The sequence below is a fragment of the Prionailurus viverrinus genome, chromosome D4 (assembly GCF_022837055.1).
Source record: "Prionailurus viverrinus isolate Anna chromosome D4, UM_Priviv_1.0, whole genome shotgun sequence".
In the NCBI taxonomy this organism is placed as follows: domain Eukaryota; kingdom Metazoa; phylum Chordata; class Mammalia; order Carnivora; family Felidae; genus Prionailurus; species Prionailurus viverrinus.
In genome coordinates this window covers 54,131,515-54,155,990 of record NC_062573.1, presented here as the reverse complement: position 1 = coordinate 54,155,990, position 24,476 = coordinate 54,131,515, and the positions used below count along the sequence as shown (strand labels likewise).

At 38.5% G+C, this 24,476-nt stretch overlaps 1 protein-coding gene across 13 annotated transcripts in view; it reads right to left on the bottom strand.

Moving 5' to 3' along the window:
• PTPRD (protein tyrosine phosphatase receptor type D) overlaps nt 1-24,476 on the bottom strand; it is a 534,534-nt gene that overhangs the window by 51,793 nt on the left and 458,265 nt on the right. For all 13 annotated transcript variants that reach the window (XM_047830543.1, XM_047830548.1, XM_047830545.1 and 10 more), the window contains 3 exons: nt 14,788-14,963; nt 686-805; nt 25-179 (listed from right to left, as the gene is read on the bottom strand). In XM_047830543.1, the coding sequence (XP_047686499.1) occupies nt 25-179; nt 686-805; nt 14,788-14,963 (451 nt within the window). The remainder of the gene's footprint in view (nt 1-24; nt 180-685; nt 806-14,787; nt 14,964-24,476) is intronic.

Genomic DNA, 24,476 nt, shown 5'->3' with positions numbered 1-24,476 from the left:
ACAAATGCTCTCAGTGGTTCTTACCTGCAGTGCACAACCATAGGGCCTGCATCAGGAGGGTTACAGGTTTTGACTCTGCGTAAGAAAGCTAGAAAAGGTGTAGGGTGTTCTGGAACGCCATGATCAGGCCAGGCAGTGAACTGGAATTGTCTCACTTCTCTCTTCTCACTTGACCCATTCTGTGAAGTAGGAAGACAAGGTGAGATTCTGTTTTCCTGTCCTCAGGTTGCAATGATGGGTAATAACAGGGTAGAGGTAATGTGAAAATGTGCTATCTTAATCCCTTCCCCCTACCATATGACCTTTGGGAAGACACACTCCTTGGAGATATCAATGTCAAGCTATTTGTAAATGACAACTATTTGCTCAGGAAGATAAAAATTCTTAGGTGAGAAGCATTACATTTTCCAGGTTTAACTATCAGGAATGCTCCTGTTATTTTTACAGAAAGAACTAGTTCTTCTATTCTTCATTTGCCAACACTTCTGCTCAGAGTGAGAGTTCCATATTTACTGATAGATCGCTGGACAAGGAGAAAAGTTGCTGAGCGATAATGGAAGAATTATTTCATTGTTCACTGTTGCCAGTGGAATCAAGATTTAAGCAAAGTCATAAGATATTTGATTTCTCAAAAGACGCTTTTTTTAAATAATGGAAAGAGGAAAGTGGGGGGGGGAAGGCAAACCTTGTAAAGTGCAAATGTTCGAACACAATACGTGGCCAGTTCCACGGTATCAAGTAGTGTCACCTGGACCAGCCCGTGGGTTTCTGTGCCTCTACTGGGCCAATACTGGTCACACTTCACCTAGAAGAAACAAGTGACACATTCAGGGCAGATGTTCATCAATTTCTCTATTAGCTTCACTCTGAGTTGCTGTTGAAGAAAAACAGCTTTTTTGCATTTCATTTTATGTTGATCTTTTTCTGGCACGCATTACTGTTATCCCAATATATGTAAATTACTGCTCTGATGCCAATATAAACCACATTTTTCAAACTGGTAGGAATACTAAGCAGTAACAGATTCAATTTTCCTGGAGAAAAATAAATTGCAGATTGTTGCTGAGTAAAATAAGGAAAGAGGTATTTGAAATTTTAGAGTACTTGAAAAGAAAACACAAATTTGTTCTGGGATATATATTATGGACCGCATCAGGAAGATTATGCTCAGCCATTTAAATGACATGGTGGGATAGTTAGTGTTCATCCATCAAGGCTTAAAAGGCACAAGGTATTTCATCTTGAACTATCACAATTTCCAAATACATTTGTTTAAAGAAAAGTAGAAATAATTTGTGAATCTATCAAAGCATAATAAACAACATAGCATTTTTAAAAATACAAGATAAATGGCTTCGTATCTAAAACAAATTAAATCTGTAATGTCTAGAGGGAAAAGAGCTGTGTGTTCTTTAAAAAGTCTCAGAGGGTCATACACTAGCAGTATAAAGTTTAAATAATTTAAAATTCATACATTTCAGATGAATACTCTACAATTTGTATGTGGAGTTGAACAGAAGCACATAAAAGTATTCAAGCCAATTAGTTCAACATGCAACAAAAAATAATGAATTCAAAGTCTGGAATGTGTTTCAACTTACTGAATGTGTACTTTGGGTATTAAAAAGCATAAATGATAAACACAACACTATATTTTCTAGTAAGGTCATAGATAAGAACATGTTTACCCATTCTATCTCAGATTAAAAGAAAAGGTGGGGGTAATTCTTCACTGAAATGCATTTCTCTAGGTAAAGAAATCTAGTCCCATTTTATATTAGGAAAGCACACCTTGAAAAAGAAAGATTCGAAAGTCATAATCTCTGGATTTAAACAAAAGCAATGAGGCATTATCATCATAGACACTAGAATTTTTTGGTCCAGTGAATAGAATTGCTAGATAATTATTTGCTTTTATGTTGAATATAAATATTAGTAGCATTCTGTGAATAATATTGTAATTTTCTGTTTCCCAGATGCAGCATCTGTTGCTCAAAGGACTCAGGCTCCTTCTATCTAGATACTGGACCTTCTAAAAAGGCAGAAGTTTTATTCTCTATCAAATTACCTAGCCAACAAAAAGGGGGAAAACCCCACTTTAATGTACAGTTACATGGTAAGGTCGAGATTGAGTTCACAAGGCTTGACTCCTGTGTCTTTATTTCAATGGTGAGATCACACAAACATTACATATTTTATTAAAAACAAACAAACAAACAAAAACAAGCAAGAGTGGTTCACACTAAGATGGGCAATTATGTCTTAATAGGATTTTTAAAAGATACTTACAAATTTCCTAGGTACATACTATATTCTTCTATGTTTATATTTCTATTATGTGTTCTAACTTAAGAACAACAACACAAGGGAAAGACACTTCTTTACGGAGAACATTGTGTAGCATGACCCCAACTGAGTACCTCCGTATGTTCTCTGACCGTCCATTAAAACCTAAGTTATATGTGGATGAATTCGCAAAGGATACTATGAATAGAGCCAATACTAACTACTTAAGTAGCCAGGATTCAGATGGAAAAGAAAAATCACAAACATTAAGCCAAAGGCTCTGTTTTAAACCATAAAATAGATGTCAAGTTGATGTCTCACTACAACGGGCAAAGTAACTTTGGAGACCTCTTACTGCAACACTGGAGAGGATGCCAGCAATGTGTTGAGTTAAAAAATGAAGAGAGAAACTCATTATTTAACAGTTTCAGTGGGATGGCAACCCTTTCAAATCAAAACCAACAAGTCAAATCCCACAAAGACAAATATCGCTATGACAGACACAAAAACAAGAGGTTAATACAATGAAATGATCTATAAAGTCAGTACAATGCACTAAACCAAATTCAATGCAATTGTATTTCAAAGCTGGGAACTGATTACCATCAGACCTTTTGGTGAGATAAGACAAAGGAAATGAAGGAAATAACCAAGAGCCAGCTTTTATGTGACCTCTGGAAAAATTGTTCCGTTATTTACTGATTTTCCATCTACAGCTCCACTCTATCCCTAAGACACAGGAAAAACTGAACTTACAACTAATCATTCTCATACTTCCAGTAATAAGTTTAACACTGCAACTATCACTGACTTAGACTCTGACTCTTTTAGAAAAAAAAAATACCAGAAGACATTACTATAAGGAGTGAATGTTATGAACATTTTTAGCTAAAAGAAGGAAAGAAAACTTTTGTATTCATTTTAAATAACGTACTTGAATCTTACTCTCTAAAATGTTTCAAACTCAATGGCAGAAAAATGGAGCAATTTTTAAAAAGCAAATATATTTAAACATTGCTGTTTTCTCTCAAGAAATATTTCACAAAGGCAGTTTATAAAAAAGTAGATATTTTAGTGTATGTACACATGCATACATATGGTCTCAGCAGCAGGATTAAAGCCTCTCAGAACAGCTACAGCAATACACTGTCCCCTTCATTAGTAAGAACTTGGCACTCTTTTCTCCCCCATATTTTCTGAGTGGTCTTCATGGTTTCAGCTGATTTCTAAGGACTATATTTAAGGCTTTAGATTTATGGACATTCTCTTAAGTCCTTCATTTTTAGTCATACACTAAACAAATAATTTCTGATTTCAACATTAGAAAGCAATTGAAAAGTGTAGTGAGGGAAAAAAAGGACCCAAGAAAACAATTAGAAATGTATTTTTTTTTCCTAATTAGCTACTGGAAATGCACTAGCTCCATCCTCTCTTGAAATGTTTTACTTTGACAACTGCCCCTCCCTCCACCACCCCACTCCCCAGGAGAAAATCTCGTAAGGTATTTCTAGAGAGTCACCACTTTCAGGCTTTATGCACAGAGCCCAGTATAGGTTGCTCCCCTCTGAACATCTAAGAACTAGAAGGCATCAGCTCCTGAACATAAATTCTGGTGCTTGTCTTTTCCTATGTGATTCTGAAATGACGGACTGTAAGTGATCTTTAGGACTGATGCACAGAAGGCTGGGGAGTCTAACTGGATGGCCAGTAAGCTGCTTCTCTATTTTCAGGACCCAAGTCCATCAGCCTTATCTGTTAAATAGGTACAATATCTCCACACAACAGGGCTAGCATAAGGCTCAAAAACCATGCACCTAAAACTCTAAACACAATAGGCATTCAACAGGCAACAGATATTATTAATTATCAGTTAGATTATGTTCTCAACTTTTATGGTTGTTTTTACAAAAAACGTAACCATTTTAATTTTTTTTTTCAACGTTTATTTATTTTTGGGACAGAGAGAGACAGAGCATGAATGGGAGAGGGGCAGAGAGAGAGGGAGTCACAGAATCGGAAACAGGCTCCAGGCTCTGAGCCATCAGCCCAGAACCTGGCGCGGAGCTCGAACTCACGGACCGCGAGATCGTGACCTGGCTGAAGTCGGACACTTAACCGACTGCGCCACCCAGGCGCCCCAAAAACGTAACCATTTTATATGTGAAAAAAAAATAAACATGTTATTAACCCCAGCTGATTCTCCAAGTGGAAGGCAAGGTCTTAGCAACTGTGGGGACACCAAAGTGAAATGAGTGCAGTCCTGCCCCCAATCCATCAGCCTTACTGACTAAATACAGGGGTATGCTTACATCTGCTGGTTCTTCAAATACATAGCTGTGAGATTTCCTATTAACTCCCTTACTCTACCTGGGTCCTAGTCAGCTGTGAGAAGAGAATGTGTTAGTGTCCGAGGTGAAAAAGGACAGAAGCAGAACCTGTCAGGCAGGCTCATCCAGTAACTCACTTTGAAGCCTAAACTAAGTAAGACAGTTCAGATTTCTGGCTAAATTTGGGGGAAAGAACTCTTTTTATTATCACAAAGTGATTATAACTCTTCTGTGGTAGCTTCATTTCTCCATAATTATGCAAAGAACAGGTTGACCATCACTAAATGCATGCTATGGAATTAATGCATATCCCTTCTTTCATGGCAACCTATTAAAAGCAAGTTGATGGAATGATAAACCATTTAAATGTATTCGAAAGAAATATTTGTCATTGGAAATATTGCCTAGGATTTGATCCAGTAGGTCTGCTGACTGTGCTTCAGGGAAATCCTTTCTTTCTAGTTCCATTTTTACTTCCATATGGCTTATCTTGGAAGTGCCTGTCACATACACTCAACAACTGGAAGCCAACTTTATAATCAACTATACTATGGTCTACGTTGGCTTATTTTTAAATTGCCCAAAACTTCCAGAAAGCAAAACCTTTCAGTTTAACAAAGACTCATTGAGCACGTCAGCATGTCAAAGCATCAGAATTCCAAATATAACAAACCAATAACTCCAAAGGGTCCCAGCATCCCACCGATGCAAAATCCACTTGCTATATGGTATTTTGAAAAGCCTGCCTATGACAAGATTTTTTAGCCAAAAAAGGACTTAGAATAGACAATAAATGATACACAGGAAAGCATAACTTTTGCTGAAAGTAACTAAAAATTAGTATCTACTATGTTTGGGCAGAGGAACCTTCTATAAGGAGTGGATAGATAGTATGCTGACATTAGATAATACAAATCAAATTTGGTATTGGGAATAAAGAAATGTCAATATACACTCGTTAATACACATTTAATAAGGGACAATGTAATAAAAGGAAGTTTCAGATAATTTTTAGGATATATTTCAGTGGGTGGATAAATTATATGCTGAACTGTTTATTTCCATAGGTTATAATATGTCTCTTAACAGTTTTATTTTATTTTTTATTTTTTTTAACATTTATTTATTTTTGAGACAGAGAGAGACAGAGCATGAACAGGGGAGGGGCAGAGAGAGAGGGAGACACAGAATCAGAAGCAGGCTCCAGGCTCTGAGCCATCAGCCCAGAGCCCAACGCGGGGCTCGAACTCACGGACGGCGAGATCGTGACCTGAGCTGAAGTCGGACGCTTAACCGACTGAGCCACCCAGGCGCCCCTCTTAACAGTTTTAAAGACCAGCTTCAATACTTGATTTTCCAAAATAAGTACAGTGATCATCTCAGTGATTCTATTCTCTTTGAATGATAATGTCATTCTCTTCACTCAATAAACACTTGGCCATATCTATTTTCGAGTGGCAAAACGGTAGTCTGGTTTGTATATTTCCCCTTTTCATTTTCTCTTTACTGACCACTATTTAGTGGAGATCAAAGGCAACAGAATATCTGAAATGAGAGTAATATTAAAGCATTTGACTACCAGTGCAGTGAAAAACTTCAACCAGAAAGTTGAAAAATATTATTCTCTAAATGAACCAAATTATTCACTGTAAAACTGCTTATCAGATCACTGAACCATTCAAAGACTTTCCAAACCATGTATTAATTCAAAAAATTGACATTTCCTTTTGTTTGATGTGTTCTGTAGTCTAAATATTTTGTCCCCCCAAAAATTCACAGGTAGAAACTTAATCCCAGTGGGATGGTATGAGGAGCTGGGACTTTTGGGAAGCGATTGTGTCTAGAGTGGAGCCCTCATGAATAGGCTTCATGCTTTATAACAGACACTCCTGAGAGCTCCCTGACTCCTTCCACCGTGTGGGGGTACAACAGGAAGACAGTTTGTTGTGAACCTGGAAGCAGAGCCTCACTAGATCTCAAATCTACCGTCTTCTTGATCTTATACTTCCCAGCTTCCAGAACTGTGAGAAGTAGACTTCTGTTGTTTATAAGCCACCGAGTCTACACCATTCTGCTACAGCAGCCTGAACAGACGAAGACAATGTCTTCCAGGGTCTCCCAGAAGTTCCTAAGGGGAGCTGCATTAAACTATTCTAATGACTTCCCCATTAAACTGACAGTCATTACATCTTAAGTTTCTGGCACTTTGTTGTAACCAGAGGAAAACTTTGTGAAGCATCCCCTTGTTATGGCAAGGTAGCACTTGGATGTCAGTTCTTCTTACACATGTGGCCCTTAGAGTTTGCACCTCAGCCCCAATCACACCTGGCAGCAGTTAGGTGCTCTACATAGCCCTACTGTCACTTCTGCGTCTGCCTGCATCTGCTCAGTGGCTGCCTGTGGCCTGGCAACACTCCTGTGTCTCTGCCATTGAGAAATATAATTAGGGGACTTAAAGTTTCAGTGAAAAGGTAATTTCTGTAACCCAGTAGTATCAATACCTTTTAGCATTTTACCAGCCAGTACAATTATACTGGTGCATACCAACTGAACCTCAGCTTTGCCTGAACACACGATTAATCCACACTTCTTAAAATTTTAGAAATGACCTCATCCAGCCTGAGAGTGCTGAAAACGTGAATGTGGAGAAGGAGAGGGACCTTGCACAAAGTCACCAAGAGAAAAATTGCATCCCCTGCTCTCCGTCACACCCCCCCTCCAGCTCTTTCCTAGGCCATGATGCCTCTAATTCACTTTCACAGGAATGTTTGTTATGAGTTAGAATGGGTAGGCTGCCATTCTGAACAGAGGAGATGGGGGTGGGGAAAGAAGGCAGAAAATCCAAGAAGCTAACAAATGGTAAGAAATTGGTGGATTCTTTGTCTTTTATCTGACATTGTGTCTGTTGACAAGAGAAAACCAAGAGTGTGGAACTTGCTAGATAAGGACCCAAACATCCTTTAGGTTGCCAATGTGAGCATCATTCTTTTTGTTGCCAGTGTCCTATTTACATTAAGTATCCACCACTTTTCAAAAACAATCCCATATATCACACAGACTCCAAAGGCAATGTTTGTGCTGCTGTTTCTACAGTTGCTTAAGGAAAAACAGTTTCTGTTGCCCTAGATAGGCAGCGCTTTCAGCTGCAGTTTGAGAAATTAAATGTTCAAGGCCTTCGGCGCTTCCAGTTCTGTTTGGAAAAAGACACAGACCTGGCATTTGGAAAGCATTTGCTCTCCATTAAACTTACCGAACCTTGACAAACCAGAGGGGCCAAGAATTAGTCTGCTGCTGGCCAAGCCCCGGCCTTCCAAAACCGATAACGGCAATGAAAACAGTAACACTGCCATTTATAATCTTCAACGGGATTCTGCCAACTTCTAACCCAAAAGGACCTCACAATCTGAAAAGAATCTCAAGATTTGTTTTATAGGAAAACAAGAAAATATTTTATCAGAATCTCCTTTTTTGCCCAGAATTGCCCCTCTTGGCTACAGAACCAAACATGAACATGTCTCTATCTTACCTTCAGTCTCTGTTGGGGGAGTATATTAAGGTGATATTCAAGGGCCGGGGAGGACTTCAGAAGTGGAGGGAGTGATCATTAGGTCAGAAGTGCTCCACACGTAGGGGCACCTGGGTGACTCAGTCAGTTAAGTGGCCGATTTTGGCTCAGGTCATGATCTCATGGTTCATGAGTTTGAGCCCTGCGTAGGGCTCTGTGCTGACAGCTCAGAGCCTGAAGACTGCTCTCTCTCTCTCTGCCCCTCTCCCACTCACACTCTGTCTCTGTCTCTCAAAAATAAATAAACGTTAAAAAAATTTAAAAAAGAAGTGTTCCACCTGTCACATGTCAAGTCTATGTACTTCCCTAAACTAGTAACACAATATACTTAAAACCAGCCCACCCTTTAGGCCTGGATAGTATCACCTCCATTCATGACCACAAACAACAAATTTTAGTGGAGCAGGAAACTTCCCATGCTATGGCCTAAGATAAACTAAAATCCTGATGCACAAAACATTTGATTTGCTCCAGCAATGGATATCATTGACTTGGATGCATGATTTTCTATTTGGGGACAGAAGATGGGATTTAGTTAGTCTGGAAAACAAAGTAGACTTCTTCACTTCTAACTATATGCCTATACTACTAATCAATGTGGCCCAGTTCAAATCATGTCCCCTTTGTGAAGGGTCAAAATTTCACTCCTAATCCTCAACATTTATAGCACTAAGTACCATTACAATAATAGCACTTTAAGTGATTCAACTCCCACCATAAACCTTGTAAGACAACAGAGCATCAAACAGGAGCAGTGATAAGGGAAGACTGGTGAGGACAAGAGAAAGCCACATATCCCTTAACCTTGGTTAACCTCTTTCAACTTGTAACACTAATCAAAGCTGCTCAAGAATTTGTTAAGCATGAGGCTTACACATTTCCTCAGGAAGTGAAACAAAGTACAAGAGAAACAGCCAAAGGCAAATAGATGAAGGGGTGGGGGGGGGGGTAGGGAAGGACAATCACCACTAAATAACAGAGGCTTCTGGGCCAGGAATCACCTTGGCAAATCCTACCTTGGAGACTCCAGGGGTTCAAGCAAGGCTGCCAACCATGTGTCCTAGTTGCCCACAAATAACACCCTTGGAGTGGAAATACCAGCTGTATACATTTTACTTTTCTACCAGTGCTTCATTTTTTCCAAACTTTTTCTTCCCTCCATGTGGTTGCCCAAACCAATTCATGTGCTTACTGGCATGTTATGAAACATGGAAACAATTAGAGACCACATTCTAGGGCACGAGAGAATGACTCTCTGCAGAATCAGTGAACTATGCAGAACTTGAGAGGATTTGGCAAAAAAAGATGGAAATTGTAAAAAAAGACCCACTAACAGTATCTCATGTCACACAGCACATTCTACAAAGCTTTAAACTGATCTGCGTGTTTTCAGGCAGCAATTGTACTTTACTTTCAAAATCTCTAGTTTTTAGTCTTATATTTTGTTTCCTTTCTTTATATATACAAACGAATGCATACGCTATGCAGTCTTCTCAGTGAAGTTTAGGATTATTGCAAAGCCACATTTGAGGGGGAGGAACTACACCTGAAAATCAAAGAATTTAGGTTTCCAAAAGACCAGTTTAAGTTCTAAGTCATACCTCACACTTGGAAGGGCTTCTTTAGCCAATGAAATGCTAAGAATGGTCAGTTCTCTAACAAAAGGCCACTGAAACTTCTAACAAATGCTAATGAACCCAGGAGCCTTTTGTGTGAGTGAGCTATTCGAACTTGGCAAAGGTTAGAAGCTGCTGCTTTACCATCCACAGGCCTGAGTGACAAGGCAAAGCACTAAGCTAGAAAACACAGGAGACAGGTGCTAAGGGAAGAATTCCCTGGCATCTTCAAACAAATAAGAATGGGGAGGGGTAATGCAAAACTGAATCAAAAGGAAATGTGGTATCAAGAATCTATTATCTTTAGTGACAATTATTACTGCATGTGATTCATGTAGATAGTATTATTTTCATATTGTATTGCTTCAAGATATGGCCACAATGGAAGTCACAGCCAGAATGTCCTTGTGGTCCATGTGCAGACTGATTAACAAAGTTCCCTCCAACAGCGTTTCCATTCTGGAGATCCTGTTCTGAGAAAAGCAACTGCAAAAGACTCCCATGTACTGAGCTATGCTTGACCACACCACATGGGTTCCCACTGGGAACGGTGGGCAGAATTCATCATGAGCAGTGACCGACTCTATGAGGCTGGTCAGGATTCATTGTCAGCCACAGAGGAACAAACTCATTGCATTTGGGAACAAAAATTGAATTATTTGAGAGTGGCTTTAGGAGAAACTGAGGTTGTTTTGGTATAGACTCCCAGTTCTCTCTCTCTCTCTCTCTCTCTCTAATATGATGTTTATTGGCAAATTGGTTTCCATACAACACCCAGTGCTCATCCCAACAGGTGCCCTCCTCAATGTCTCTCCCCCCCCATCAACCCTCAGTTTATTCTCAGTTTTTAAGAGTCTCTTACGGTTTGGCTCTCTCCCTCTCTAACTTTTTTTTTTTCCTTCCCCTCCCCCATGGTCTCTTGTTAAGTTTCTCAGGATCCACATAAGAGTGAAAACATATGGCATCTGTCTTCCTCTGTATGACTTATTTCACTTAGGATAACACTCTCCAGTTCCATCCACATTGCTACAAAAGGCCATATTTCATTCTTTCTCATTGCCAAGTAGTATTCCGTTGTGTATATAAACCACAATTTCTTTATCCATTCATCAGTTAATGGACATTTAGGCTCCAACGGAATGGGAAAAGATATTTGGAAATGACATATCAGACAAAGGGCTTGTATCCAAAATCTGTAAAGAACTCACCAAACTCCACACCTGAAAAACAAATAATCCAGTGAAGAAATGGGAACAAAACATGAATAGACACTTCTCTAAAGAAGACATCCAGATGGCCAATAGGCACATGAAAAGATGCTCAACGTCGCTCCTCATCAGGAAAATACAAATCAAAACCACACTGAGATACCACCTCACGCCAGTCAGAGTGGCTAAAATGAACAAATCAGGAGACTATAGATGCTGGAGAGGATGTGGAGAAATGGGAACTCTCTTGCACTGTTGGTGGGAATGCAAACTGGTGCAGCCACTCTGGAAAACAGTGTGGAGGTTCCTCAAAAAATTAAAAATAGATCTACCCTATGACCCAGCAATAGCACTGCTAGGAATTTACCCAAGGGATACAGGAGTACTGATGCATAGGGGCACTTGTACTCTGATATTTATAGCAGCACTTTCAACAGTAGCCAGCTCTCTGTCTCAACCAAACACTAACACCTGAGACTCACTGAGACACTTTGTTATAGTCCTTATCTTGGTCAATACCTACAATAATCCTTCTCTGTAATATAAAAAGGAGAAACGAAACTTTCAGGGGTCCTAGTAATGTGTGCATTGTCACATACCTAGTAAGCACTACATCTGGGAGCTAAACCCAGACATTTGACTGCAAGGCACCTCTACTTGGGACTGTGTTGTATAATTCCCTTCTCTCTGATAGTGGCATCCTCAGGCACTCTTATGAAATATCATCTATCCTCTCTTCCCTTTCCTTTTCTTCTCTCTCCCCCACCCCAAACTGCCAGTTAACATGTTTTCCTGCATACACGTATTCTACAGTACACAGAAGTGTTTATACACACATACTTTTCATATACCAAAGGGGTGAATGTTATTTCAAGAACACGAGCCTTATTCAAAATAATGAAATTTCAGGCATCTGCTCTTGGAGAAGTGATTTGTTTCAACCACCTGGACCACCTCCCTTTATGAGGGAGACTACAGGCAGTTCCTAAATAAAGCCAGACTAGTTCAAATGTCTGCTTTGAAGTTGACTACAGGGAATTGAGAATTCATTGAATCCCCAGATCAGCCCACATAACCCACAGAGTTCCTAAAGTATAAAGCTATATATTTCAGCAACAATTAACCTCTATAACGTCTTGAAAGAGAAACTCAATACAAGTTCTTGTTTGTGAATCCAGGAATGCCTTCTCCTTTCTGCCTAGACTTTAGGTGAAAGAGCAACTGGATAGGAAAAAAGTGAACTGGGAGGATGTGAGGGGAGAAGATGGGAGAGCAGGGGAAATAATTTGGGGGACTGGTGCCCTGTTAGATCTCTCAGCTGCATTTGGTCATTTATTCTCAAGTATTCTAGACTGGGGGACAAAGGGCTCTTGGGCCTTGTAGGTCAGGGCTCATTTGTATGGTCAGATTGATGATGTTGAGACTCTTCAATATTGGCTTATGCAGGTCACCACAAGTTTGGGTACAGACTGAACCACCACTGAATAAAAATCACAAGACAGTATTTTAATTGGCCTCCTTAGGCCATTTAACAAAGGAGAAAGCTAACTTGCAAGAGCAAAGAGTAATTAATGAAGGGAGCAAACAGAGGTTCATTTAGTAACTTCAAAATAAGTTCCTCTGTCTGAGGTGGGGGAAAAAAAAGTAGCCTGCAACATAAAGATAAACTGTAGGTATTTAAGTCACAATGCCTTCCGCCAAGAACTGCTCATTACCATCAGATGCTGCAGTGGCAGTGGGGCCAGTTAGAACTAACTTTATTATTAGAAGCAATTAGGGAGAAAAGGGGCAGAATTTCATTTGGTTATTTCAAAACAAGTTTCTGTGCACGATTTAATGAAGGCCTGCAGTGTCAAGATAAAATGTGTGTTTTACTGAAAACAGCTTTTGCAAATGATTGCTTGTTACCAGCCGGTATCTCCAGGCAAAGCAGTCTGGGTAGGTTGGATTTACATGCATGCTGTAATATAATAGTTCAGCTGTCTCAGCTTCATAGAAGTGTTAACAGGCAATATGACTTGATGGTTAAGCACATGTGTTCTGGAGCCAGACTGTCTGTCTTCAAATCCTCACTCTGACCTTGGTAGCTGAATGACCTTGAGTGACCTTCTGGAATGTTCTAGGCTTAGTTTATTCCTGTGTAAAGTGGAGATCATAGTAGTGTTTATCTCACAGGATTACTGTGAACTATAGATGCGCCTAATATGTGTTAGACATTGTTGTAATTATGATGAGTTCTATCCAAGAAACATTGGGGTGGGGCTTGCTATACAGGGGTTACCCTGAGTACAAATCAATAATGGATCCATTTACATCTTTTGAATGGAGTTTTCACATAAAGAATGACAAAGATATTTGTCTTCACATTCATAACAGTTTTCATCTAAACTCCTTTGGGACAATATTTCAGTATTTCTATATGAAAAGTGTAATTGCTTTATGGGTTTGCTAAACCAGTTGTGTACCATATTCTTTATTTCCCACCTTTAAAGTAATGGCTGGGACTTTTTATATTTCCCTAAGTCTGAGCTTTTCCTTTATAAATCTCTTGTGCAGCCTTCAACTCTTCCTTCATATACATACCTGGGTTAAGAAACTGCCATGTACCAAGCTTAGAAGACCATTTAAAAAAAACCTCACTATCACACAACAAATGGGGAGTTGGGCTTTGGCTTCCTTCTAAATATCCTTTTGAGGCTACTGTGACCACAGTAAAAGAGATCTCTCACCAGTGGTTTCAAATTCAACATCCTACTCTTCAGGGAGAGGATGTGCTGCCTTCAGTGATTTTTTAGATACTCCATTAAATTCTCAAGGTTAAAGATTGATTTTCATCAGATGGCTACAATATTTGCATATTCACTTGGGAATATGGCATACTGCTTACCCATTATGTTTTAGTTTTGCAAATCAATAGCATTTAACTAATGTTCCATGCACCATAATATTAGACCCATATGATGAATAAAACTCCTTTCTTAGACCTTAACAGTGACTCTGTTATTAAAATCTATTCATTTTGGAAAAGGCTAAACTAGCAAAATGCCCTCTACACATTTATGTGTTTTCTCAGCTGTGTATTAACCCACATCATTTTTCTGGTGGCCCTAACTTAATTTATGCTAATTTGAACAATTTACATAAGAGCCTCTTTTATAGAATTTCAGATCTTACCCTGCATATTATAAGAAAGAAAAATTTAAAAACATGGGCAAGTATATATTGGTGGGATTCTCCCCCAAAGTCTGTGTGTTCTTGTTTAATATGAGTTTTAGAAACAGGTTCAAGCTAATATTTATTTTCTCTAACCAAGTTGTCTACTTTAAAAAAAAATAATGTTTATTTATTTTTGAGAGAGAGAGGGAGACAGAGCATGAGCGGGAGAGGGGCAGAGAGAGAGAGGGAAACAGAATCTGAAGCAGGCTCCAAGCTCTGGGCTGTCAGCACAGAGCCTGATGCGGGGCTTGAACTGATAGACCATGAGATCATGACCTGAGCCAAAGTCGGTTGCTTAACCGACTGAGCCACCCAGAAGCCCCAATTTATCTACTTTTTTGAGTACTACTTTTTTTTTAAAATCTCATTGTAACATGAGAGATTTTCCTTCTTGAAAGACTCAGTGTTAAAGAATAATTTCATCAGAGTTGTTGATGCCCATTAGCTATTAGTGTCTCTTAGAAAGTCAAAGCTTAAGGAAAGGTAGATTCTAAAAAGAATGAAATATTCCATGTTACATAGAAACTACCTGAGGAAAGATTTGAGAGGAAGAAGGTAGATATTCTTACCCTGGATCGTTCTTCTAGTTTTGTCATCATGACAACTGTTGCACTCCGTTGCTCCCATATCATTCTCCAAAAGTCCCCAAATGTTTCAGGCAGAGATCCTTGTGTTGCAATATAAGCATTTTGTTTCCTATAGCCATCTATATAGTTGGCATTCACATAGTCACTTCCGGGGATGCCTGTAAAACAAGAGGTGTTATTCCACTAGATGAGCCTATCACGAGAGGAGACAGCCTGATATCTGGACTAATGACGATGTTACATTATTGTTCTAAACTATGCTAGAGGAGTCACAATATATTCAAGTTTGGGTTTTAAGCAAGATAAAAACAGGTCCCATGGGGACTATCCCATTAAAGAAATACAGTGGTCCAGGTGTTGGATCTTTGTAATATGACAAGGTAGATAATAAAGAAAGAAAAATACAACTGATTGTCCATAAGGTGCTATTCCTCTCACCCACTGTCTATTTTCTCCACTGCATCAGTAAAATATAGCATGCAAAGAAGGCTAAACAATTATCTGGTCACATTTCTCACTCATGCAATTCCACATTGCCAGACAAAAACTAAATGAAATAATGCCTGAGTCTGAAAATGCAGTGTAGAGTGGAACATGCCATAACAGTGAAAAATTCTTCACAAATTTAGCTAACAGGGAACTCATTTGTAAACTCATTTAATCCTTTCAACAACTCTGTGAAATAAGTCCTATCAGGATCTTCCTTTCACAAAGGAGAAAACAGAGGTGCATGGAGATTAAAGAGTTTTCTCAAATTGGTGGAGTCTGGATGAATTTTAGGCAGTGTGTCTGTTACGTCTGTCTTAACCTCTGCGAAGACTACTTCTCATTGAATCTCACAGAATTGTACCACATGCATCTCTCCTTAGATTATGACAATTGCCTCTTATTTGGTTATCTCATGTCTATTTTTGTCCTTTGCAGTCTGCTCTCCATCTAGCATGAGAACAGCTTTTACAAATATATTTCAGACACTGTAATTTCTCTCCTTCAAACCCAACAATGGCTTCCCTTTTTACTTCAAATAAAATCCAAACTCTCAATAATGGCTACAGAGCTCCTCAGTTTTTCTTTTTAAAAAAAGTAAATTTATTTATTTCCAGAGAGAAAGAGCAAGTGTGGGAGGGGCAGAGAGAGAGAGGGAGAGACAGAATCCCAAGCAGGGTCTGTGCTGTCAGCGCACAGCCTGATGCAGGGCTCAACCCCACAAATCCTGAGATCATGACCTGAGCTGAAATCAAGAGCTGGGATGCTTAACTGACATAGCCACCCAGGCACCCCATCTCTGCACTTTTCCAAACACATTTTATTCCATTCACTTCCTTCCCTTCTAAACTCTAGACTGGACCACCTCTGCTGTTAGAAAACATCACTCTCCTACCTTATTGCCATCCCAAATCCTAGAACACACTTGGTGTCTCCTTCCCATTGTATAATGCTCAGCCTGCCTCTCAGAAAGCCTGCTCTTAATACTCTCAGACCTCAGAACTCCCTTAACTACATTTTTTAAGTTTATTTATTTATTTGAGAGAGAGAGAGAGAGAGAGAGAGAGAGAGAGACAGAGAGAGAAAGAGGGATAGAGAGAGCACGCATGAACAGGAAGGGGCAGAGAGAGATGGAGTGAATCCCAAGCAGGCTCTGCCCTGTCAGCGTAGAGCCCATTCGGGGCTTGATGTCATGGACCCATGACATTGAGACCTGAGCTGAGCTGATATCAAAGTTGGACACTTAACCAACAGAGCCACAAAGGTACCCCTCACTTGACAACTCTTTACACTACTTATTACACATTGTAATTATATACTTGTTTGTTGACATGCTTATTGTTTGTTTTGACCTCTAGACCATGTCTCTTTTATTAATCCCTTGCTATCTCAAGGGACAAAAAGAAATTTGCCCAAGTTCTGACATTAATAAGTAGCAGAGCTTGAATTTAATGCAGATATTCTGATTGGAAGTCTAATTTTCCTTCAGCACACCTTTAAGAGGGATACAGGCAAATCTGAGCTTCTTTCAATGAGAGTGACCAAAGCGATTAAGGAAATCAAAGCTGTTCCATATGAGAAAGGCATGCATATTATACTTGGCAGAGGAAAATGTTGGGGATGAGGACTCTGCCTGTGAGTCCCTGAAGAGAGGGGTAGATTTACTCTGTTGAGACCCAAGTTTTTCAATTCTGAAGGATGTAACCACAGAGAGATGAATTTCATCTCCAATATCGTAAAGCATTTTCAAATTTTCAGAATCAAAAAGCGAATAGATTTCCTTGAGAGGTAACAATTGCCTATCCCTGGAGCTGACCAAGCACTTTACAGGGGTACTGGCATATCATACAGGCCTGATATGGCAGGTAGCACCAGAAACTATATATGGCCCCTTCTTGCCATGGGAAAATATGAGTCCTGGAACTATGAGAAAAAAGAAAAAAGAAAATTTTCTTTATAATGGAATGTATGTTCCCAAGCTAAAATTGTTATATTTCACTGATTGCCACTTGCAATTACTTTGACTGTTTTTCTGATTCCAGTTGTAAAACTGATCCTCTCAAAAAAGTAATGAAAGTCAGATGGGAACTACTGGGCTCCGAGATGAACACATGGATATGGGATACCACCAGCATTAGTGAAAAGCCTTTTGAGTAAAAACTGAAATGCACGGCTGGTTGTAACATTATTCATCTATTACAGCTACTCAAGAAGCAGTTGGGGTTCTGGCAGTCCTTTGTTGATAAAGATCCTATTCCTCCAGACACCAAGATTCAAAAGACAGTTTAAATAAAGTCCTCAGGTTACTGCCACTGGGAAGCACGCACAACCTCATGTCCACAGAATTTGGTTCTGAGCCAACAACGAATCTATTTTATAATACAGGGAAAAGCCCACCTTCAAAATTTTAATTTAGCAGTTGACAACATTAAAGAATTGATAAAAAAGGATTATGGCTAAAGGTCTCCAATATACAGAAAATTTTTTTCCAAGAATATTCAAAATAGAGAAGAAACCTGGGTTAATGACTCTGAAAACGCATCAGCTGGGCACTGTGCCATTTCCCCCGTATCAAGGATAACAACTGTATCCAAACAGTGTGTCAGAGGAGAGAGGAGATGGATATGAGGCTCACATCTAAAGGAAGAGAATCAGACCCACCCAATATTTTTATATAAATTTTAATCATTTACTATGTAATGAATTGTTTTTTGACATATTGCTTAAGTTTGAATAATAAATTATTATTATTATTTTTAGGGAGGAGTGGGTTGCTACTTAATAATGCTTGTATTTCTTGGGGACAAAAACACAAACAAAATCTGCTTGAAAAATACTAGGCACCTGGTATCTGTACTTATCACCAAGCACTTTCAGAATTGGGGACTTGATATTTTGAAAAGAAAATTAAAAGGAAAAATTCAATACCTAGTAGAGCTAATTATTAACCTAAAGTTTACATCTTGAAAATAATGCTGGGGCTCCTCTTCTATTTTGAAACTTGAGGTAGTATCTGGAATAAATGCCTCTTCCTCCCAGCAAATCTCTTTACATACTCTGGCAAAAAGACATTTCAGGTAAGTCTTCTTATACACATCCTTCACAAGATGGGGATGTGAGAGAAGACTATTCTACAGAAGCTCTAAGATCTAATGTATCAGTATTTCATATAATCCAAATAACACACTATGTAAAAAGATGAATGGGAAAAGATTTTAGAAAGGGTGGTGGCGTGCCCTTTTACAAATATTAACCTCAGATTGGAAACTAAAGTTGAACAGAAGTGTGTTTCAAGTAGATGAGATCTCTGTTTTCAGTGTGACATAAAGATTTTTCAACAGACTTTTTGAAAAACAGCATCATGCAGCCTTTCCAAGTGTTTTGGTACCATGAAATGCTTCTTCAGTAGCTCTTGATTTTGATGTTTCTGCTGGAAGGCTGGATCTACAAAATCCCTTCCCTTTATTGGGGTGACCTTCTCCAAGTATTGCATATTTGTTTATTTAATTTTCAATTCCCTGCTTTATCCAGAAAATGATTTTGCATCTGCTAATACAACACTAATCAGAGTGCACTACTAATCCAAAAGAAGTGTGTGAGAATTAATTGAATTCATCTGGGGCTATGATGGATGGAAATCTAACTTAACATGTAATACTAAAAGAATATAGAATTACTATAAATTAGCTAATTGCTTTTATTTTCTGGAGTCAAGAAGACCTTTGTCCAATGTAAGGTAATAATGGCACTTGTGGTGTGTGTGTGTGTGTGTGTGTGTGTGTGATTAAAACAATGAAAACATAACAAAAATGTCTGCCTTTAGCTCATCATAATCAAAAACCCTAGGGCTGGACCTGCTGGCAGAACTGTCTCTCAGGTAACTATAACTTAGATGAAAACTTGTTGTTTACGGGGCACCTGGGTGGCTCAGTCAGTTAAGCGGCCGACTTCAGCTCAGGTCATGATCTCACGGTCCATGAGTTCGAGCCTCGCGTCGAGCTCTGTGCTGACAGCTCAGAGCCTGGAGCCTGTTTCAGATTCTGTGTCTCCCTCTCTCTCTCTCTCTCTGACCCTCCCCTGTTCATGCTCTGTCTCTCTCTGTCTCAAAAATAAATAAATGTTAAAAAAAATTTTATAAAAAAAAATAAAAAAAAAGAAAACTTGTTTCCTAGGAATTCATGGTTTTACTGCCTTTATAAAAGTAACTTTCATGATTTCCCATGTATTATTTCATGTGTACTCTCCAGTTACCAATTGTCATGTAAACAGGTCCAACACCAATAATTATCATTCTAATTTTGTAAGTGAAAAAACTGAGGATAGATCTTAAGTTCATATTATATCTATATGCCCCTTTCCTGTGTTACAGTGTATTTCATTAGGTAAGGGACTATTTTTCTATGTTTTATACACATATTACTTACATGCTTTATACGGGGCTTTGCATTTGGGGTAAAGAAACCTTGAGGTTATAAAACTCAAGGCTTTAAGACCAAAAGAGGTTGTGATGAGGTGAATGATGGGTAGAGCAGTGCTTCTGTGTCCTTCATGCACGGCAAGACACAGAAATAGCTATTCAAACAGAATTAGGCCAGTTTTAGCCACTCATTTCATTTGCTGGGAATTGCTGGTTATAGCTTTCAGTGGAAAGGAAAGTAAGTTTAGGCATGGACTTCATGCTTCATTGTTCTTTTAATTGTTTGCAAAGCTTTGGAAACTTACCATGAATTCAACATGCAAAGGCAATGTCATTTTTCTTCATCTAAGCATAGGATTAATAGAACAGGGCTTCATGATGCTGGTCCCACATGTGTTTGAATATAAACATATGGAGAAAAATCCTTGGAAAGATGAAGCTACTCTGAAAGAATATTCGTGATGAATAAATAATTCATGCTGAAGAATGCTTTAAAACCTTGAAAGCATGTTGAACTGCCAAAGAATTTACTATCAGAGCTGTTTTGTCATGACTGGGTTAATTTTTTTTTTTTCCCCATTAACTTGAGGAGGACTAATTGGGGCATATGGGTCTATTAAACAACAACAAACAACTTGCTTTGCATTCAATTTTTCGGGTCAGGAGATAATTTGATTTGAAGAGATTTGTTGAACGGTGCTCATAATTGTAAAAGTTTATAATAAGGCTTTATGTCCTGATGATAAGTGAAAAAGCAGGACCCAAAATAGTACATGGATTATTTTATAAATGTAAAATGAAGTAACTATAAGGGGCATGTGAATACTTCTGTATCACTCCATACTGTAGGGAAAGTCACATGTGCCTTTTCAAATCTTGAAACAATACTTAGCACGTGCTAAAAACTTAGAGAAATTGGCCAGGAAACCAGGACTCCTGTCTAGGGCTGCTGGTAGTTTGCTCTTTGACATTTGGGCGGTTGTTCAACTTGTCCAGACCTCTGATTGCTTATCTGCTAAACAAGACATGTTGGACAAATTGATTCCCTCAAGTCCTTTTGAATTCTAAAATAAGATGTCTCTCTGTGGTATTCTTAACCTTCTTGGATTCAGAAATCTCTGTGAAGTTATTTTAAGATAGAGGCTTTGTGTCTCTCAGATTAGGCAGAAACATGCTCTGATGCTCTTTCAAGCTGATTCCTAGTGCTTCTATCTCTTATGTGCTGACATGAGATTTTTTTTTGGTGTGACTGATACTTGAAATCTTGATTAGAACCTAGTGGGGTAAAAGAAAAACAAATTCAAAAACAAGAGGGAGCAGTGGGACTAGACTAGTAGGCGGTCTATTCATGGAAAGAAGCTGTCCCTGGATTGTGGAGGTGAGAATGAGGGAGAGGCAGCATTAGAGGGAAGGCAGAATCCCATCCCTGGTTCCATTGGACCAACTGCTGCCCTACCACAGAGCTGGGGATGGGCCTTCGCTGAGTGGTTGCCTCTGTCCTGATTCACAGCAGGGCCCCAAAATCCAGGTACTGTTATTTCTGTTCACTACTACAAATCCTTAGTGAAGTTTGTGTCAAGAAAAATGCTTTTTGGTAAACCAGTTTAATCCTTGCTGTAAGATAGAAGTACTTAAGACCTAATGGAGTACAAAAGCTACTTTTTACTTATAAACAACGTCCCCTCCTCCAATTCAACACACACACACACACACACACACACACTCCCTAACAAGAATGAATTGATGATAAAGACCTAGATTGCAGTTTTACCCACAATGCAGAAAAAAAAAATATTAACTTTGTTTTCTGACATTGGCAAAACTAGAGAAGAGAGAATAAAAAAATGAAATCCTATAATAATTTATTAGTAAATTTATTTAATTCCAAATGACACAGGCCTTCTTTCCCCTTCACTTGCACCATGACAGCCACAACAGCCACATCAGAACTAGCAAAATGAAGGATTATTTTTTTAACACAGCAGAAAAAACCCAAGTGCTTCTTGCAAAGGCACAGTGTGTTATCTGACACAGTGTCCCAGAGGTACCACACATTGGCAAGCTGCCCTCAATGTTTCTACAGTACACAGGATGATTATTTTAGAAGCATATCTTGCTCTGTGGGCTCACCATTACAATGAGTTAATGGGGGAATGGATACTTTTCAAAGAGTTTGTGAAGCGAGCTTCCATCCTCTCAAGATTCTATGTCCTCTCCCCCTTGGTTTTCTATTCCTCAGCACTGCTGAAGAGGCTGGGTTATGAGAGTGGCCAAAGAGAAGGAAGTGGGTGATTGAATTGTCACTGAATGCATCCCAAGGTTAGCTACATATATTGAAACTTATCAGTACCTGTGATAGAATGGACTCGTTTCTAGTTAGGGAGCACTTTTCCCTGAAATAAAGCAAAGCTTGGGCCAGTACAGAATTATAGAGTTTTGGCGTACTAAGCTTTTATTAATAAAGATCAAATTATTATTATTCAACAGTGAGGTAGTCTGAATCAAAGGCAGAATATGGCGACAGGAGCTCTGTCTGTAGGAAACACACAGAGCCCCAGCCTCCTCATAGATCCTAAAATATGAGCAGCATTCTCATTATGTCTTTGCCCAACACCTCTTTGAGAATCTAATGAGTCAATGCATTTGAAACTTCCAAAATACCAGTGGATATTAGTTATTCTTATGATGAATGTAATAAACAGTAATTAAATAAGCCCAGTCATTCTTTAATATTCTATTGATGAAAGTTATTCCAAACCTGGAAGGCCCCTTTCCATTTTCTGTATTAAAAAATAATGGAGAGGACAAAAATAATTATTTTATGACTTCCCAGCGATATACAACCTGCACCTTTATTTTAACAACAGAACCACGGCACAGATGATGTAAGTTTCTCTGTAGCCTCAGAGCAATGAAGTGTAGATTCATTAGCATAATCTTCACAGGTGTACAATAAAAATGAAAAGAAATCCCAATAACTGAACTAAAGACAATGGAGATAAAAATAAACTCACGGACCTTTTTGATTTATTCTTTGATTGGCTTCCTGGAAACAGAGTAAAGAAAATCAACACAAACAGCCATCCCTTAAAAATGTTTTTTTTTTTTTTCTCTTTTCCAGATAAGAAACATCACAGGTACAGGCTGAGATAGGAGCTGGGGAATAACAGATCCCCACACCATTTGCTTGGCTACATGCAGGAGAAAGATGCCATTTAAATAGCTCTAATTAGTCTTTAGGCAAGCTTCAAGCACCTTGTAAAACTGCTCCAAGTTTCCAAAGGCTAACTCCTATCCAGCTCTCTATTTAATACAAATTAGGCCAGGAAAATTTGTGCCCTGCTCCTCAAAAAGAAATGCTTTTATTAAAAAAATAAAACAAAAGTAAACTACCCTGAAATAAAAGGATTAAACTTTGTCATGCTTGTAAGCAATCAACTTGAAAAGTGAAGGACTGGGAATGTTAATCATTGATTGCTAAATCAATGATTGATGTCCTGAGCAAGGTGAGAAGAATAAACTCAACCAATAGTTGGATGAGATTTAGACAAGTTTTCTGTTTGTTTGTTTTGTTTTTTTTCTTAGATGGAGCATATAGTCTACCAAAATTCTTTCACTTATTCAAATAGAACTTCAAGAGCAAAATAAAACAAATAAACACATACTCACAAATTAGTCATTAGTGTTTGAGGGTCAGGGGCGAGGGGGAAATGGGAAAGAGGAAGGTAGAGTGAGGGGGGAGAGGGAGGGAGAGGGAGAATGAGAGGGTACAGGAACCAAGAGGGAGGAAAAAGAATCATATTTATTGAATTGATGTGGGAAATAGCACATGGCAGCTATTAAAGGGATGTGTTACTGGGGAAAATAAATTCTTTGGTGTCAGAGCTTCATATGGAACATTTATATTTACTATAATATAATTAACATTTTATTGAAAAATGTTGGATAGATTGTATTAACTTATTTCCCTATGTTTTTGTTTGGTTTGTTTTTACTTACTGAAAAAAATATCAGATGATTCTATAAAAATAAAACGTAACTCACAGTATGAGGATTATGTGAAAGGGAGAATATGTTATCACGTGCTGACAGCTGTGTGAAATGAATCTGCAGGCACTGAACACTCTGCAGAAGAGAAGCTAAGACACTACTTAAATGTGAGGCCCTAGTGTGGTGGTAGAAGGTGAATCAGCACCACAGGGGAACATCCTTAGTTTCTTCTCTTCACTTTTAAGAAACATGATTTATCTTAGGGGCAGTGGTTTCCCGTGAGTCACTTTCTCATTTTAAAGGTGCTAAATTGCCCATCTCACAAATAATCAAGTTATTGCAACATCATGTATATTATTTACAGTTGGATTTTTTTGAATCGCTTACATTATCTGTTTGATTTATTTTGGATTTCCACTTAATAAGAGAACACACTCTCCCCCTCTTGAATTTTGCAATGCTATTGTGGGTCTGGTTTCCATTTATCATGTGTATATATATATATATATATATTTTTTTTTTTTTTTTGCTTCACAGAGTACTCCAAATATATGCAGCTTTCTCATTTGGATATTATTAATTTTTCCATAGATCACATACAGAAGATATACCATCTGAGGATAAATTATAGGATATTTCAATAGTAGTAATAGAATTCATAACAGCAATGATAATTTCAATAGTTTCCAATATTTATTTGGTGTTTTATTTGTGCCAGACACTCTCCTAAAAACTTTACAGGTATTAATTCATTAAATTCTCCTAGTCATTCTAGGAT